The sequence below is a fragment of the Cynocephalus volans genome, chromosome 8 (assembly GCF_027409185.1).
Source record: "Cynocephalus volans isolate mCynVol1 chromosome 8, mCynVol1.pri, whole genome shotgun sequence".
Taxonomy (NCBI): Eukaryota; Metazoa; Chordata; class Mammalia; order Dermoptera; family Cynocephalidae; genus Cynocephalus; species Cynocephalus volans.
The window spans coordinates 135502584-135522046 of NC_084467.1; the positions used below are offsets into that span (position 1 = coordinate 135502584).

The window sequence follows — 19463 nt, forward strand, 5'->3', positions numbered from 1 at the left end:
CTGTTGAGGGTTTTCTTGGTGGTGTCTTACAGCAATGCAGTGGTCTCACCTTGCAGGAAATGGTGGAGCAGAGAGAGACTCTCACGTGCTCTCCTTTTAAAGCTCTCAGAACCGCACCCACAACCACCATTAAAACAACAACGTAATCACCTCTTCAAGGCCCCACCTTTCAATTACCATAGTAGGATTTCCCACTGTCTTTACACTGTCACAGTGGGGAATATGTTTTGAGGGGACATCAATCCACAACATTACTGTAACACGTTTTTAAATCTATAATCTAAATCTAATGTCTTGATTATATTTCAGGAACGCTGGACATCCAGAGCTATTTTACAGTTCCAGAAGCTGTGTGGTTTGAAGCCATTAGTGGGTGTAGTGGATGAATATGTAGATGGAATCCTTAACATTTTTCTGTGTGATACATCCTCAAATGAAGATATCTATTTTCATCATGTCTTGAGAACAGAGGGCCATGCTATTGTATGCCGAGAAAATATCCCTTCTAAGGTGGTGTAGTCTGGATGTATTTTATCATATATTTTGTTTACTCTCAATACTTCAAGATATATAAGAGAATTTAATACAGAAGGTTATTTGGTTTATTCTTTAATCTTAGAGACATCCATGAAATTTCTGGCTTTTTAATGCAGAGCACTCTTAATTTTCAGATGACCACAAAAAAAATAGATCCATTAGAATATGAATTCTTTTATTTTAACTAATTGATTGAGTATTCTCTCTTACCCTAAAGACATCCTAGAGAATAACTGTTTTATTTTGCAGTTACTGATAGTGATATCTACATCACTGTTAATATTGATATTGATAATTTTTGTAAGTAGGAATGACTGTCAAAATAGAGAAATTTTTAACTATTAAATTTTAGGAGATAATACACTTTCAAAGTATTTGAAAATTATGAAGTGCTAACTTTTTTAACTTCTTTTTTGATCATTTAATTAAACCCTTCCTTCTTTTCTCTTAATCCTAGGGTTTTAGAGAACTCAACCCTTTAGCTTTATACACTGAATCCACTGGAGGGCCAGAGGATGTTATCTTGACAGAACCGAGTTATCCTTCCCAGCAGCACTATTTTAATGAAGACCAAAAGATATGTCCACAGTCAAAAGAGAATGAGTCACATACCCTGGTAAGAGATTTTTACAAATATTATTATAATTCTGTTTATTACTATACTTCTTCTCATTTTTATAAATTAGGAAACTGAGGCTTTCCAAACAGGAAAGTTTGGAAATTTTGTACAATGACCTTAACAATTACTTTGTCTCTCATTTGCCAGTTTAAACCTTTGCTTCAGTCATGCTTCCTCCTGAATGATTTCTCCCATGTGCTAAATTCCGTTGCTGCTTTTGTGCAGTTGTGACTTCCCCTACACTAGTCCAAATGCTAATCTTTTTCCCTGTACACTACTCAAGTTCTTCAAGTGTTCTCATTTCTTACTTTCTCTATAAACATTTTGGCAACCCCCCACCACAGTAATAACAATAATGTTACAATAATATTATTATTATGTATTATTCCAGCCCATAGTAATGATAACAACATTTATTGATCTAGTACTACATGGCAGACACTGTTCTAAGCACTTGCAAGTATTAGCTAATTTAATTTTCACAACAACCTTACTAGGTTGGTACTTGCATATCTCCATTATAGATTAAAAGAAAGTGAAGCACATGGTAACTTAATGTTTCTTGAACAAATAAACAGACATGTCCTCTGAGCTTTATATTCCTCATGACAACAGGTACTGGGCAGTGAACATAGGATATGTTTAATTTGAGGGCGAAAAATGTTTCGGGTTTTTGTTTTTGATTCAACAAGGCTTTTTATTTTCTTTGAATATAACATAATGTCGGGTCCGCCACTGGCCGACCCGAACAGCCCTAGCCTCATTCCTTTATGGTGGGCGAGCAAATGGCCTGGGATTCCTCTTTCCCTCCTGTCCCCTTTGGAAGGAGACGGGGGAAGAGAGCCGTGAAGAGAGGTGAGCACACCGCCGGCCCCAAACCAGCCCGGTAAAAGGACATTCAGACGCGGAGGGGGTTCTGTCGAGCAGTTCCGTTTATTATCACATAAGCACTTGCTTTTAAAGGCAAACGGGGAAGGGAGGTTTTTTACATAATCTTATCAGCTTAAAGGTCAAGAGAGCATGCATCCTGTCTCAATGCCTAGCTATTGCAACCATGAGCACGGAAGCGCGTATTTGGCCAATAAGGGCTAAGGCAAGGTTCCTGCAGACACCCCCACCCTACTTCCTCCCGGCACAGTCTTAGGCTGCCACATTAATATACCCTTGTGGGCCCATAATGGCGCCACTTTTTTTTTTTTTTTTTGGTCTTTTTTGTGACGGGCCGCACTGTGCTCAGCCAGTGAGCACACCGGCCATCCCCTGTATAGGATCCAAACCCACGGCGGGAGTACTGCTGCACTCCCAGTGCCGCACCCTCCTGAGTGCACCACGGGGTCGGCCCTGGCGCCACTTGTAATGTCACTTAAGGTGGTGTTAGTTTTTAAGGCCCAACAACATAAAAATACTCTTTAGTCTGATTTAAATATCTGACTTTTAAAATAAAATTGTAGAGACAATGTTATTTTCTTTGTAGACACTAATTATTAGAAAAGATAAAAAGGAAAGGCAATTTTGACTACTGGGAGATTAACCTGTTATAAAAAAAAAATACATATGTATGAATGTTTCCTGCTATGTGTTCAAAACAATATAAGGATTTTAGATTTCTAGTTAACGTTAAAATTAGCTTGTTCAGCCCATAACACTTTGTGAAGGCCAGAATTTTTCTTAGTCATTATTACAGGATTGGAAGAATTGTATTTCTTCATTATTAAATAGTGAATTGGATTCAACCTTTATAATTTTTAGGTTATCCTATCATTATTCTTGATGTCTTAAAATAATCATAGTTAAGTCCTAGAAATGAAGTAAGACCATCTTTTCTGCAAGAGCAAAAAGGCTTAAAAATCTCCTCCCTCACTCCATTCTATATTTTGACATAGCGAGACTCCCATATTCAAAGACACTCACATACCTCTATACACCCAGTCCCCTGCTAATTCCTACTTATCTTTTAAGTATCCTGACAGTTTGTGTTGTCTCCTTCATTAATCCTCCTCCCTGAATCATATTTTGGTTGTATCTCTGTAATGACTCTAAACATTTTAAACTTTGGAAGACTATACTATGATTATCTGACTGTGTGTCTTCCCACTATATTTTTTAGTTCCTTTAAAGGGCGAGGCCTGTTGCATTCATCTTTATACCCACAGAGCTGTACTGTAGACATTTCACAATATGTGCTCAATAAATGTTTATTGGCCTGAACTAGTTTAGCAGGATGGGAAGACTTAAGGTGATGGTTAAATATAGAAAATAATGTAGCATTTGTATGAGCCATAGCAAAAAATTTCCCCCAAAATTTATTGGCATGTAGATTTTGGAAACAGCATTAATATAGAAAATAAAATAATTTCTCTTTAATATCTACTAGCAAGATATTAATGATGAAAAGTTTTTAAGTCACCTTAAATCTGAGTCAAAGGAGTCACTAAAGGATTCTGAATTCAGTTACTTGAAAACCCATGATAAAAGCTGTGAAGAAGGTCCAAAGTGGTCCATCTCAGAGCCAAAGGACCTGAAGGAAGAAAATGAGGTAAGAGAAAGAAAGGTAGTTTTTTGAATATATAATTAATATAATTCATAAGTGAAGACTGGAACAAGATAGCTCTTTAAGCCCTACTATTTTCAGAGTCATTAGAGCATCTCTCACAGATGAATTACCACTTCTCTCTTCAGCAGTCATCAAGATGAAAGTTGTAGCAACATAACCTTGATCACAAAAAAGAAAATGGATTGTCTGTCTTTGATGTGTCAGTTACTATCTCATAGCTTTGGGCAGTCTTCAAGAATCATGCCATGGTTAGAAACTAGTATTGAAAAATGATATTAGAGCTGGCCAATTGGCTCAGTTGGTTAGAGCACAGTGTTATAACACCAGGTTCGAGGGTTTGGATTCCTGTACCAGCCAGCCTCCAAAACAAAACAAAAAACAATATTAGGAAAAACCCATCAGGAAAAAACTTTTTTGGAGGGTTTATTTTATTTTTATATTAATCAAATGTTTGTGTACACATAGCCTAGAGTCCCCCATGATCTCCTCCCCTATATTTCCTATTTCCCAGAGAAACCATTTTTATCTTTTGGAATTTACCTCCGTTTTATTAAATAACTTGTTTATGTTATTATTTCCTGGTTTTTTTTTTTTAATTTTAAATATCTATGGATTTCCCGCTATGAAAGGTGAAGGTTTAGTTCTCTTTCATCCCTTCACCTCCGCCATATACAAGCATATCTTCTGTGTTCCCTCGCCCACCATTTTACTAATATAGTACTGTATATCAAACTTTACATTTGATCACCATTTAATATTGACATTATTATTCTATGTAAATGCTATTCATAGCTGAACCAAGCAGTATCCTATACCTTTTCCTTTCTTGCATAACTTTTATTTTCTTTTGTGTTAATATTTCGTTCTTTTTAAAGTACCATATAGTTAATTGGCTTTCTTTTGGTGTACTGTTCTATCAATTTTAGTGCATATGTAGATTCGTGTGACAAATACTACAATCAGAACATCTCTATCACCTGAAATAATTCCCTTGTGCTACCCCTTTGTAATCACAGTCTCCCCACATCCCTAACCCCTAGCAACCATTGATATGTTTTCCATCACTCTAGTTTTACCTTTTCAGGCCTGTCATATAAGTGAAATCATACAGTATGTAACCTTTTGAGACTGGCTTCTTTCATTAAGCATAGTACCTTTGAGATTTATCCAAGTTGTTGCATGTGTCAATAATTTGTTCCTTTTGATTGAGTAGTATTTTATTGTGTGAATATACTACAGTTTGTATATCCATTCAACCATTGAAGACATTTGAGTTGTTTCCAGTTTTGGATTAATTATGAATAGAGCTACGATAAATACATGTATACAGATTTTTGTGAGAACATAACCTTCCTTTATTTATGGTAAATACTCAGCAGTAGGATTGCTCGGTCATGTGATAAGTGTATACCAAAATATTTTCCAGAGTGTCTTGTACCATTTTGCATTCCCACCAGCAATGTATGAGTTCTAGTTGCTCCATATCCTTGCAGCATTTGGTATTGTTAATAATTTTTATTTTAGCTATTCTAATGGTTTGTAGTGGTATCACAGGTGTGGTTTTAGTTTGCATTTTTCTAGTGACTAATGATGTTGAATATCTTTTCATGTGCTTACTTGCCATCCATCTGTGCTTCTTGGTGGAATGTCTGCCTTGAGTATTTTGCCCATTTTTAGATTGGGTTGTTTGCTTTTACTGTTGAGTTTTCAGAGTTCTTTATATATTCTGGATACTAGTCCTTTGTCAGATAATGTAATTTTCAGATATATTTTCCCACTTGTAGCTTGTCTTTTCATTCTCTTTATAGTATCTTTCATATATCAAAAGATTTTAATTTTGACTCAGATCCCCATACCAGTCAGCTGCAAAAAAAAATTAATTTTGAGAAAGTCCAACATATCAACTTTTTTCTACTATGTACAGTGTTTCTGATGTCAAGATATCTTGAGTTAATTTTAGTATAAGATGGGAGGTTAGGGGAGGGTTCATTTTGGTACATATGGATGTCCAGTTGTTCCAGCACCATTTGTTAAAAAAACTATCCTATCTCCATTGAGTTGCCTTTGAAGCCTTACCAAAAATCAGTTGTCCGTATTTGCATGAGTCAGTTTCTATACTCTTTATTCTGCTCCACGAATGTACATGTGTCCCTTCATCAGTGCCCAATGTCTTGATTACTGTACCTTTATAATAGTACATCTTAAAATCCTCCTACTTTATTCTTCTTTTTCAAAATCATTTTTAATCGTCTTGTTTCCTTTTCCATTCCTTGTAAATTTTGGAATCAGCTTATCTATATCCGGGATTTTGACTGTGTAATTGCATTAAATCTATAAATTAATTTCAGGAAAGTTGATATTTTTAATCTGCGAACATGGTATATCTCCCCATTTATTTTGGTTTTCTTTTATTTCTTCATAGTGTTATAATTTACAGTACACAAAAACTGTACATGTTCTGTTAGGTTTATACCTAAGTATTTCATTTATTTTGGGAGCTATTGGAAATGGTATTTTTTTTCAGTTTTCATATTTTCATTGCTAGTATATAGAAATAGTTTGTTGTGTTTTGACCTTGTATCCTGTGAACTAGCTAAACTCACTTAGTACTTCCAGAAGGTGTCTGTAGATTCCTTTGGGATTTTCTACATACAGTAATGTCTGCAAATTAGTATAGTTTTATTTCTTCCCTTCCAGTCTATATGTTTTTTATTTTTCTTCCTGCCTTATTATTACACTTCCTAGCATTTCAAATATGATGTTGAACAGGAGCGTGATTGTTCTGCCAAAAGGTTTTATCACTCATGGATGTTGAATTTTGTTAAATTACTTTTCTGGAGATATTGATATCATGTTATTTCCTCTTTTATTCTATTAATATGGTGTATTAAAATAATTTTCAGATATTAAATGAGTCTGGCATTCATAGGCTAATGCTCCTGATGAATTATTCTTAAATATTGCTGAATTTCACTTGCTAATATTTCGTTAAAGATTTTTATGTTTATTTTTATGAGAGATATTGATCAGTAGTTTTTTGTATTTTCTTTGTCTAATTTTGTACCAGGGTAATGCTGGCCTCATAAAATGTGTCCGAAAGTGCTGCCCCCTTTTCTATTTCTGGAAAAGTTTGTGTGGAATTTATTTTATTTCCTTTTTATTTTTTGTTTTTATGGATCTTAATTTTTCAGTTGACAAGTAAAATATGTATTTATGGTGTACAATATGATGTTTTAATATATGTATGCATTGTGGAATGACTAAAACAAGCTATTTAACATATGTATTACCTCATATAATTATCATTTTTTTTGGTGAGAACACTTAAAATCTACTCTCTCAGCAATTTTCAATTATATAGTATGTTGTTATTAACTGTAGTCAACATGATGTACAATAGATCTCTTGAACTTATTGTCCTCCTGTCTACTGAAATTTTGTGTCCTTAGACCAACATTGGCCTAATCCTCCCACCCTCCAGTCTCTGATAACCACTATTTTTTTTTCTCTGTTTCTGTGAGTTTGACTTTCTTGGAGTCCACATATGAGATTGTGTGGTATTTGTCTTTCTGTGCCTGGCTTATCTCATTTAACATAATGTCCTTCAGGTTCATCCATTTTGTCCCAAATGACAGTATTTTCATCTTTTTTAAGGCTGAATAGTACTACCTTGTGTATATATACCTTTTTTAAAAAAAATCCATTCATTGTTGATGGACACTTAGGTTGGTTTCATATCTTGGCTATTGTGAATAGTGCTGCAATCAACGTGGGAGTGCAGATATCTCTTCAGTATAACTGACTTCATTTCCTTTGGATATATACCCTGTAGTGGGATTTCTGGATCATATGGTAGTTCTGTTTTTAATTTCTTGAGTATCCTCCATAGTGTTTTCCATAATAGTGATACTAATTTACATTCCCACCAACAGTGTACAAGAGTTCCCTTTCCTCCATATTTCCGCCAACACTTGTTATTTTTTTTATTTTTGGTAATAGCCATTCTAACTATTGTGAGATGATATCTTGTTGTAGTTTTAATTTGTATTTCCCTGATGATTAGCGATGTTGAGTAACTTTTCATATATTTGTTGGCCATTTGTACATCTTCTCTTGAGAATCTCTATTCAGGTCCTTTGCCCATTTTTAAAAAGTTTATTTTTTTTTTATGTTTGCCCATTTTTAATTGGGTTATTTTCTAACTGTTGAGTTGAGTTTCTTAAATGTTTTGGTTATTAGCCCCTATTAGATGCATGGTTTGCAAATATTCTCCCATTCTGTAGGTTATCTTTTAATTCTTTTATTTCCTTTGCTTTACAGAAGCTTTTTAGTTTAATACAATCCCATTTGTCTACTTTGCTTTTATTGCCTCTGTTTTTTGGGGTCATATCCAAAAACTCATTGCCCAGACTAATGTCACAGAGTTTTTCCCCTGTGTTTTCTTCTACTAGTTTTAAAGATTCAGGTCTTACATTTAACTCTTAATCCTTTTTGAGTTGATTTTAGTAGATGGTATGAGGTAAAGGTCTAATTTTGTTCTTCTGCATATAGATATCCAGTTGTCCCAGCACTACTTATTAAAGAGACTGTCCTTTCCCTGTTGTGTGTTTTTGGTATCTTTGTTGAAAATCAGCTGACTGTAAATGTGTAGGTTTATTTCTGGGTTCTCTATTTTGTTTCATTGGTATATATGTCTTGTTATGCAACTACCACACTCCATGTTTTAGCTATTCTAGGGTCTGTGCTTTTCCATATAAGTTTTAGAATAAGTTTGTCTTTGTCCACAAAATACATTGCTGAGATTTTGATAGGAATTGAATTAAACTAATTCAGTTGATTAATTTGAATAATTTGGGGGAGCATCCATATCTTTATTATGTTTAGTCTTCTAATATATGAACATTTTATGTGTCTCCATTTAGTAAAGTCTTATTTGTTTTCTCACTTTAGCATTTTGTGATTTTCAGTATATTTGTCCTGCACATGTTTTGTTAAGTGTATACCTAATGTTATTTAATGTGATTGTAAATGATGTGATTTTAATTTCACTTTCTGCATGTTCATTGCTGGTATATAGAAATGCAGTTGATTTTTTTTTGTGCCAGTCTTACACTGTGACCTTGCTCACTTGGGAGATTTTTTGTTGATTCCTTGGAGTTTCCTGTATAGACAATCATGTCATCTACAAATATGGTCATTTTATTTCTTCCTTTCTGATCTGCATGCCTTTTATTTCTGTTTCTTGCCTTACAACATTTGGCTAGAACTTCTAGCCACTACATTGAATAAGAGTGGTGAGAGACAAACTTGCCTTGTTCCTTATCTTGGGGGGAGAGGATTAAGTACAATGTTAGTTATAAATTTTGCGTAGATGCTCTTTATCAGATTTATTCCTATTTTTCTGAGAGTTTTTCTCACAAATGAGTGTTTATTTTGTCAAATGCTTTTTCATTGATATAATCATCAATTTTTCTTCTTTAGGTTGTTCATATGAGGGATTACATTTAGTTTAAAATATTTTTGGATTCAGTTTGCTAATATTTTGCTGAAGATTTTTCCATCTAAGCTCATGAGAGATACTGGTTTTTAGTTTTTCTTTTTTGTATTGTCCTTGTGCGGTTTCAGTATCAAGGTGATACTGACCTCAACAGAGTTTGGAAGGGTACCCTCCTTTTCTATTTTCTGTGATACATTACATAAAATTGGCTTCTTTTGCAGGGAGGGGGGGTTAATTCTTTAAATGTTTGATGTATTACTTTAGTAGAACCATGTGGGCCTGCAGATTTCTTTTTCAGAAGAATTTAAACTACAAAGTCAGTTGCTTTAATAGATATAGGATTATTCAAATTAATGATGTCATCTTAGGTTAGTTTTGCTATTTTGTAGTTTTTGAGGAATTGGTTCATAGCATCTGAGTTGTCAATTCTATGTATGTAGAGTTGTTCATAGTATTCCCTTATTATCCGTTTATTATCTACAGGATCTGCAGTGATAATCTCCTCTTTAATTCCTGATACTAGCAATTTGTCTTCTTTCTTTTTGTCAGTCTTACTAGAGATTTATTATTGATTTTTCTTTTCATATAATCAACTTTTAGTGGCATTGATTTTTGTGTGTTGTCTTTCTGTTTTTAAGTTCATTGATTTCTTATCTTTATTTTGTGTTAGGGTTTATTCAGCTTTCTTCTAATTTCTTAAGATGGAAAATTAGATTAGTGATTTGAGACATTTCTTCTTTTCTAATATAAGTATTTCATGCTATGAGTCTCTGTGTACCACTTTAGCTACATCTCACAAGTTTGAATATATTGTGTTTTCATTCAATTCAATTACTTTTTTTTTTTTTTGAGGTATCATCTTTGACCCATGGGTTATTTATAAGTGTGTTGTTTTATTTCCAAGTGTTTGGAGATTTTCTTGTATCTTTCTATTATTTATTTCCAGTTTAATCTATTATGGTCTTAGAACATACTCTGTATGCTTTTGTTCTTTCGATTTGTCAAAGTTTGTTTTATCAACACAGGATATGTTCTAGCTTGGTGAATGTCCATGTGCCTTTGAAAAGATTGTGTATTCTGCTGTTGTTCAGTAATGTTCTGTAAATGTCAGATCCAGTTAGTTGGTATTGTTTAGTTCTTCCATATCCTTGCTTGTCTATTAGTTTTATTGATTACTGAGAAGAATGTTGTCCAACTATGATCTTGATTTTGAATTTTTGTCTCTGTCAGTTTTTGTGTGTGTGTGTGTGTAGTTTGAAGATGTATTCTTGGTTGCTTTCCATTTAGGATTGTTATCTTTTCTTGGTGAATTGACCTTTTTATCATTATGACATGTGTTTCTGTATCCGCAGTTAACTTTTTTTTGCACAGAAGTCTACATTATCTGATATCAATATAGCCACTCCAGCTTACTTGCTTTTTTTTTTTTTTTTTAGTGTTTGCATGGTATATCCTTTTCTGTCCTTTCATTTCTAATCTACCTATATTATTATATTTGAAGTAACTTTCTTGATGATCCCTGTACTGGCCCGTTGCCACTCTCCCCCCTCAAAATGAAGTAAGTTTGAGACAGTATAGTTTGGTTATTTTTTAAATCCATTCTGACAATCTGAATTTTAATTAGTATGTTTAGACCATTTAGATTTAATATGACCATTGATATGTTTTGATTTTAGATCTACCTTTTTATTATTTTTCTGTTTGTTCCCCTGATTTTCTTTTCTCTGCTTCCCCTTTCCTGCTGCCTTTTAGATTACTTGAACTTTTTTTAGTATTTCATTTTAATTTATGTATTGTTTTTATTTTATATATTTGTACAGTTTGTTTAGTGGTTGCTCTGGGAATTACAGTATGCATCCTTGACTTTTTATAGTAGACTTAATCAGTATTTTACCATTTTCAGTCGAATATTGAGTAGAATGTCTTCACCACCTATACCACCACGTGGGTCTTACCCCTTCCTGCCTCTTTTATGCTATTCTTGTCTTATGTATTACATCTACATACACTGAAAGTTATAATGCTGTATTTTTTGCTTTCTGCCTTCAAACATATTCTAAAAATTTCAAGAGGAGAATAGTCTATTACATTTTCCTTTTCTGTTGTCTTTGCTTTTTCTGATGTTCCAAATTTCCTTCTGATATTATATCCTTTCTGTCCAAAGAACTTCCTTCAGCAATTCTGCTCTAGGTCTGCCGACAATGAATTCTCTTCATTTCTTCTTTGAGAATGTATTTCTTTCTTTATTCTTGAAGGATATTTTTGCTGGATATGGAAATTTAGGTTGCCATTTCTCTTCTTTTAGCCCTATAAAAATTTCATTCGACTTCCCTTTGACCTTCATGGTTTCTTTCTTTCCCTTCCTTGGGGATCAAACCCCAGAACGTGGTGTTATCAGCACCATGCTCTAATCAACTGAGCTAACTGGCCAGCTCCTTTGTGGTTTCTGATGCAAGATCCACAGTAATTGAAATTGTTCTTCTTCTATAAGTAATGTGTCATTTTTCTCTTGCTACATTCAAGATAGATTCTTTTGTCTTTCGTTTTTAGCAGCTTGATTATAATCTGTCTAGGCATGGATTTCTTTGCGTTTATCCTGTTTAGGGTTTGCTAAACTTCTTGAAACTGTAGGTTTATGTTTTTTACCAAATTTTGGATGATTTCAGCCATATTTCTTCAAATTATTTTTCTGAACTACACTCTTTCTCTTCTCCTTCTGGGAATCAGATGACACATGTTAAATTTTGGGATTGTCCCACAAGTTCCTGAGGCTCCTTATTTTTTGTTTTCGTTTGGTTTTTGGTGTTTTGTTTTTCTCTCACCTTTTTTCTCCGTTGTTCAGATTGCATTATTTCTGTGGAACTGTCCAAGTTCATATGCTCTTTCATTTCTGTCCTATTGAAAAGAGGACCAGAGATCTCAACATTCATTTAATTCCTCTTTTTTATTATGCTTTTTCCACCCTCAAGTTTTCCCCCCAGAATATCCCCCCCTGATCTCTCCAGAAGATCCTGAGAGTCCTTGGAGTGTAGCTGGAGATCTAATTCCTACTTACACAGTCTTTCAGCCAGTGTTCTTGTTTTCATTCTTTCTACCTGTTCATGTCCAAAAACCTTGCAGTATTAATTCATGAACTTTTAAGGTATCTATGGTATAAATTTAGGTAGTTTCTCTGTTTGTCCCACTACAGGCTTAGGATTTCACTTTCTTAGAACTGCTTAATCATTTGTCAATTGTATTCTTTTCTGTATCCAGAATGTAGATGGTGTTTTTTCCTCATCTGTTGTTTTTATTTACCTTGAAGTAAATATCTTAAATCTCTTTATGTTCAGTGGCATTTCAGGGGAGAAAGAGTAATAAATTGGTGTATTTTTTTCTTTACCTGAAGTCAGGAAAAAATTGTAAATCTAAATTTTAAAATGTGCTTATATAGGAAGTGTAAATGATAGCTTTCCTTTGTCTTCTGATACATTCTAGGATGAGATCCCCCCTGGAATGCCATGCCTGGAGTCAATGACCATAGGTGATGATATTTGGGATGAAAACTGGTTACCTCTGCAGGCTAAGATGGGAAAAGAAAGTGATGCTGCTTCTCATCAATTTACCTCAAGTCTTGGTGGAAAGAAACAATATCCATCATGTAAAGAAATTCCAGAGAAGGTCAGATCCTTGGAAAAACAGAAAGCAAATCACTACTAAAAAAAGGAAATTTAAGTGTCATTGTCTAGGTACCAAGAAAGCTTTACATTCTGGAATTCAAAAGGATTTATCAGGTCATAATTCCAAAGAATACATGGGTTTTTTTGTTTTTTGGGGTTTTTGGGGGGGGTTTGGGTTTTTTTTTTTTTTTGGTTATTTTTTTTGGGGGGGTTGTTTTTAATGGTAGTGGTAGGTAGGGTGACTAAGGATGTAGCATGGGGGGAATAAACCGTGGGCTTATTGTACACATCTGCCCGTTCAGTCCTTATGATATATGATTTACCTTTGGCCCCTAGTCAAGACCTTGGGATCTATAAATAAACTAAAGACATTATTTTGTCTAATTTTATTTTTGTTGCATTAGCCTTGTAATATAACCTCTGGATTTCTACAGTCATAAAATTTGCTAATATTGAGCCTAACTATATACTTAAAATTTAATTATTTTCCATTGGTTATGAGAAAGAAGAAATATCTGCAATTGTTGTTTCTTAGTATTTATGCTGTTCAAATACTAAATGATCATGAAAAATCATCTAGCCATGAAAAAGATGTTAAAAATAAACACAACTCTGTAGTATTGTCTTTATGAGACCCATGTGTTCAGAGGAATTCAAGATATTGGATATGGATCAATAAAGCAAGGAGGAAAGTCCCACTGATACAGAAAGTTAATAAATTTCTTGTTTAATATACATTGCCCCTTACTTTGCCCCAGTTATCTTCTTTTTGGGTCATGTGGCACTATGTCTCAGTTTATTGTTGCAGTTTTTTCTTTATAGGATTGTTTTTCTACACCCAAAGATACACAGGAAGATTCATGGCAGCCTTCAGGCCTTGTGAATGGAATCAAAGTAGATGTTCAAAAACCAGAAGGACTGGATTCTCAGGAAGAAAGTACTGACACAACCAGGATTCAAGACGTAAATATCTAGTGAATGTTACTGTAGCAGGTTTGCGTGAGGAAGTACTTTCTTTTTCAGAAAGTAAAATTGTGATTAATGATCTCTCTCTTAGCAGCTGGTAGAATGCATACACTTGAAATTTATGTTGCTTTTTAAATTAATTTCAATTAATGTAATATACATCTCTCAGGAAAAAATCTTTAAAGATTGATTAAACCTCTATGTCAGGGATAGAGAAAATAGGTGTTTTCCTATAACTTAGCCATAAATTTTAAGCTCTATATCTGTCTTATATTCTAGATCAGTTTATTCTTTCACGTTGCTTTGGCAGAAAGCAATAACCCTGGCACAAAATCCATTTATTTCATGTTTCTCAAATACAAAGATTCTTCAAAAAATTCATGGAAAAATGGGATTAAAAGATAATACAAATCTTTTCATGAACTTTTTCAATTGCCCTCGTATATTATGAGCATCCTGAAAACAACAGGACAATTTGTGTGAATCATGAAATTTGGTTTTAGTCCTCTTTACTTTTGTGTATTACATTGAAAATAAAAGACTCAAGTCTTGAAGACTTGTTGAAAGCAGATTTGAGGAAGATGAATCTGAGTGACATATTTCCTACAGAATATAGATACTTTGTATGACAACAATGATAAAGCCATTATGTATTACATAGAACAGGCAGTTCCAGAAATGTAGGTTACTTAAGAGAATGGATTTAGTTTTAGGATAAGATAGGCTTTTATATTTTGTGTCTTATATAACTTTAAAAAACTAACAGCTTTATTGAAATACAATTCATATACCATTATATCTCACTATACTTAAAGTGTACGATTCAATGTTTTTTAGTAGACACATCACTACAATGCATTTTAGGACATTTTAATGGCCCCCTCTAAAAATACTTATACCCATTAGCAGTCACACCCCTTTCCCATCCTCCCACAGCCTTAAGGTAACTACTGATCCGCTTTCTGTCTCTACAGATTTGCCTATTCTGGACATTTCCTATAAATGTCATATATTATGTAGTCTTTTATGATTGTTTTCTTTCACCTTGCATGATGTCTTCAAGGTTTATCCATATTGTAGCATGAATAAGTTATTCATTTCTTTTTATGGCTGAATAATATTCCATTGTATGATATACCACATTTTATTTATCCATTCATCAGTTAATGGAAATCTGGACTGCTTTTACATTTTGGCTATTATAAATATTGCTGCTAAGAACATATTCATGTATGAGTTTTTGTGTGGCTATATATTTTAGTTTTTCTTATATATAACTAGGAGTGGAATTGCTGGGTCATATGTTAACTCTATGTTTAACATATTGTGGAACTGCCATACTATTTTCCAAAGTGGTCATATTATTTTATATTTCCACTTAGGTGTATGAGTGTTCCAGTTCCTCCACATCTTCACCAACACTAATTACCTTTTTGATTATAGCCATTCTAGTGGATATGAAAGGTTTCTCATTATGGTTTCGGTTTGCATATCCCCGATGGCTAATGATTTTGAGTATCTTTTCATGTGCTTATTGGCCATTTGTTTATCTTCCTAATATTTTATTTTATTTTATTTTTTTTGGCGGCTGGCTGGTATGAGGATCTGAACCCTTACTTTGGTGTTATAACACCACGCTCTAAGCAGCTAAGCTAGCAGACCAGTCCTTTTTATCTTCTTTGGCAAAATAACCATTCAGATCCTTTGTCCATTTTTTAAGTGGATTGTCTTTTTATCATTCAGTTGTAATAATAAAATATTTTATTAGAAGTCTCTTATCAGATATGGTTTTCAAAATTTTCTTCTATTCTTTTGGTTGTCTTTTCACTTTCTTGGCAGTGTCCTTTGCAGCAGAAAAGTTCTTTCATGAAACCCAATTTATTTTTTCTTTGGTTACTTGAGCTTTTGGTATCATATCTAAGAAAACATTGCCTAATCCAAGGTTACAAAGATTTACACCTTTGTTTTCTTCTAAGCATTTTATAGTTTTAGCCCTTATATTTAGATCTTTGATCCATTTTGAGTTAATTTTTATTATGGTGTTAGATAGGGGTCCACCTTCATTCTTTTGCATGTAGACATTCAGTTGTCCCAGCAACATTTCTTGAAAAGATGATTCTTTCCCCATGAATTGTTTTGGCACCCATGAAAATCAGTTGACCAGAAATGTTTGGGTTTATTTCTGGACTCTCAATTCTGTTGTCTGTAGGTCTGTCTCTATTCTAATACCACATTGTCTTAATTACTGTAGCTTCTTAATAAGTTTTGAAATTGGGAAGTGTGAGTCTTCAAACTTTTATTCTCATATAGTTTTGTAGTATTACTTTATATCCCATGAAGAGTATTAACAAAGGTAAAATAATTCTTTACTATGTCATAATGAACTTTTTAAAGGTATTCTTAAGGTATATTTCTTCGTAGGAAAATTTTCTTTTTCTATGTGTTTTTCTATCCCTATTTTAAGACAACAGTTATATTTCAGTTTTGAGACAAAACTAAGTATTTTAATATGTTAATTAAGGGCTGGCCAGTTAGCCAGTTGGTTAGAGCTCAGCCTTGTAACACCAAAGAAAAGAAATATATTAATTAAGTCATTTGACTTTTATATCAAATCATTAGTCTCCTTCATAGGTTTCGCTATGACTTGTATTTCATAAAATCAAGTTATACAGTTAGTTTGTGGTCTTAGATTGAAGTTCTCAACTCTGGTGAGACTGAATCAATGTGATTTCAGTGGCTGCTGAGGTTTCTAACTGTTGTAGATTGACCATGTAAACTTTTTAAAATGTTGGGAAGATCTTGCAGTTTGTGTTTCAGGCTCTTGTAGGTTTATGTTGAGCCTGTGTAGATATATCTGTTTTGTAGTATGAACTACAGTTAAGTGCTAGTTCCAGAGACTGTGGCTATATATGAATACAAGTGTACTTCAAAAAGCTTGTGGAAAAATGGAATTGAAGGATAATACAAATCATTCCATGAACTTTTTGAAAACCCCCTCATATGTCAGTATTAAAATATATGTAGTAGTATTTTTTAATCCTGATATGTAGAAAAACTGTTGTTGGTTTCTCGTACTGCCAAATGGTATAGTGCTAGGCTATGAGCAGAAAAAACTGGATTTTTGTTTTCTTATGAGCAGTTGCATCTCCAGCCACAAAATAAGATTTACTTGGTCTCAGGTGTGCATGGAGAATTAAAGATGGAATGTTGGAGTGAAATTTGGAACAGGAACAGGATATTAGGAAAAAAAGGGCTTTTCTCTGGAGACCTACTTCTTGAAAGGCAAGAGATAAAAAATGAAAACATTCTGTTTTCAACCTTGAGAAATAGGAATCAAACAGCATTTCTTAGTTGAAGTAAAGATCCAGGGACTAGAAAGCTCCCTTTAAAAGGCACAAGGAAATAAATGTAATGATAGACCCACACAACAAAGGAGACCTGTAGTTAATATTGGGTTTTTCCATCTCTACCACTGGTTCTGATATTTTACTGCACCCGTGGTAAAGCTAAATATATGTGTACAGGTACCCTTTCTTTATATACACTTTTACTCATGGAGTGATAAATTAGGGATCTAAAATAAGAATTTGAGAAACATTTTCTTTAGGTTGGGAACCAGAGGTTTACAGAAACTTAATAATTACACTGGCAGACATAGTTCATGGATTTCTGTTTCTGCTTGTCGTTAATACGAGTACTTGTGGCTTGTTAGAATACCAGTAAATGAGAAATTATAATAGCCATCTTATGTACCAAAAGTTCAAACCAGGAAACTCTGCAATACCAGATACATTAGAACTTACCAGTTGATGTCAGATTTCTATCTTGCCCCTTTTCTTTAACAGTACCAGGATACCTCTGTTTGAATGTACTTCTAGAATAATAATACAGTATTCGTTAAGTACCAGACAGTTCTAAGGCCTTTACATATGCTGACTCATTTAATCCTTACAACAAGCCAGTGATGTAAGTGCTATTATTATCCCCATTTTACAGAGGATAGAAGTGAGGCACAGAGAAATTAATTGACCTAAGGTCGTACAACTAGTAGTGACAGAGCTGGTATTCAAACCCAGGTGGTGTGGCTCAAGAGTCTTTGCTCTTGATTACCATGCTAAATCATCTGTCCTTTGGAGTATCAAAGGTCTGTGTTGGTAACATACTTTAAAATCAACAGATATTTTTGTCTTGTATTGGTTATTCTAAGTAACTCCTTTGGGGTATGGAGGGGGATATATTGTATGTGTAGTCTATTCTCCCCTTCCCCCCTTTCATGTTTTATTCAAATGAAAATAGGCACAAGTCCAAATGGGGATTATAATACTAGCTGCATTCATGGTAAACTTGGGTCTGAAAAATTAGTTTGGACCTCAGGCTATTTTTTCCTACCAGAATTAAACTCACTCAACTGCAGGCAGAACAGCTGGAGAACCTAGGCCCCCTCATTCTACTTACAACATGGGCTAAAAGAAGCAGAGACCAGCCCTGTCCCTTCTGATCCAGGAGTCAAGCAGCAAGAGATAGGGCCTTTAACACATGAACGATAGTGGTGACCTTTAACACATGAATTCTGCCCAGCAATTCAGCTCCCATCAGCTCAACAATCTGATGAGCGACTCACTTCTACCATAAGAAGGAGTGAGTAGATGGATACAGAGTGCTTGTAGAAACTTCTTCCCCAGGAGTTCCCTCAAAACATCAGAAGTGCTCAAAAAAGTTTCAAATCATAAAGCAAGACAGGAGGCTGGGGGAAATAAAGCTTCCCACTGCACTAGGTTTCAGAAACTCCTTGTACATTAAAGTCAAGGTTTGGTGTTACATGTAGGGGAAGAAACCAACAATCCAAGATGTTTTCCACACCTCTAATCACCAAGGGTGTGAAGGCCAGTTTTGTTTAGTATCAACAGCTCTTGAGAACAGATTGGACTATAAGGTCATTCACAGATTTTTTTTTTCCACTAATATACTATTTTCTGCCCGGCCTGCTAAAGTTGCCAGCTATTGCATAGAGACAGGTAGCATTCTTAATCTCCAAGTTAAAAGGCACTGTACCCAAGTGATGCAAGGTATTTGCCCAAAGAATGTAGACAGAAAGCAAGATTTTCTTCCCTTTCTCAGACATATTCTCTAAAACACAGGAGAGAGTATGTTGGGGAACAGGAGAATGTAAAGACCATGTGCCTTACCCCCGTCCCATCCCTTACTAGTTGATTTCCTGTGAAGTTTGGGGGAGTTGAGACTAGAGGATCCTGACAATCTGCTTCCTCTCTGGAGTGTTCATGACAGCAGCAACTCCCACAGGTGTATCATGTGGGCCAAGCATACATTAGAGATAGTCACATAGTATGAGAGGAGCCTGAGGCTGCTCTCAAATTTCTTGTGGTTCCCTAGTGGCATTTGAGATGATAATACATTCCCATGTGTCTGGAGAGAGCTTCAGAAGTTAATGAATGTGAGTGCCAATGTCCCTGTCAAGAGAGGTGCCCTGGCAGGAGGTGGTGTAAGTGAGCCACTAAGAATTTCAGAGGAAACATTCGTCCTAACCACAGCTCCTGCCAAGGAGCTACGCAGAAAGAAACAAGATGAGAGGAGGAAATTAATAGCCTAGAAAGGAGCAGCAGCAGCAGCAAA

The 19463-nt window shown here is 34.4% G+C and overlaps 1 protein-coding gene across 2 annotated transcripts in view; it reads left to right on the forward strand.

Moving 5' to 3' along the window:
• TDRD5 (tudor domain containing 5) overlaps positions 1–19463 on the forward strand; it is a 107900-nt gene that overhangs the window by 56371 nt on the left and 32066 nt on the right. The window contains exons 11-15 of one of the 2 annotated variants that reach the window (XM_063106407.1): positions 310–510; positions 995–1153; positions 3531–3692; positions 12685–12867; positions 13689–13829. In XM_063106407.1, the coding sequence (XP_062962477.1) occupies positions 310–510; positions 995–1153; positions 3531–3692; positions 12685–12867; positions 13689–13829 (846 nt within the window). The remainder of the gene's footprint in view (positions 1–309; positions 511–994; positions 1154–3530; positions 3693–12684; positions 12868–13688; positions 13830–19463) is intronic. The other variant, XM_063106408.1, reaches the window with a different exon arrangement.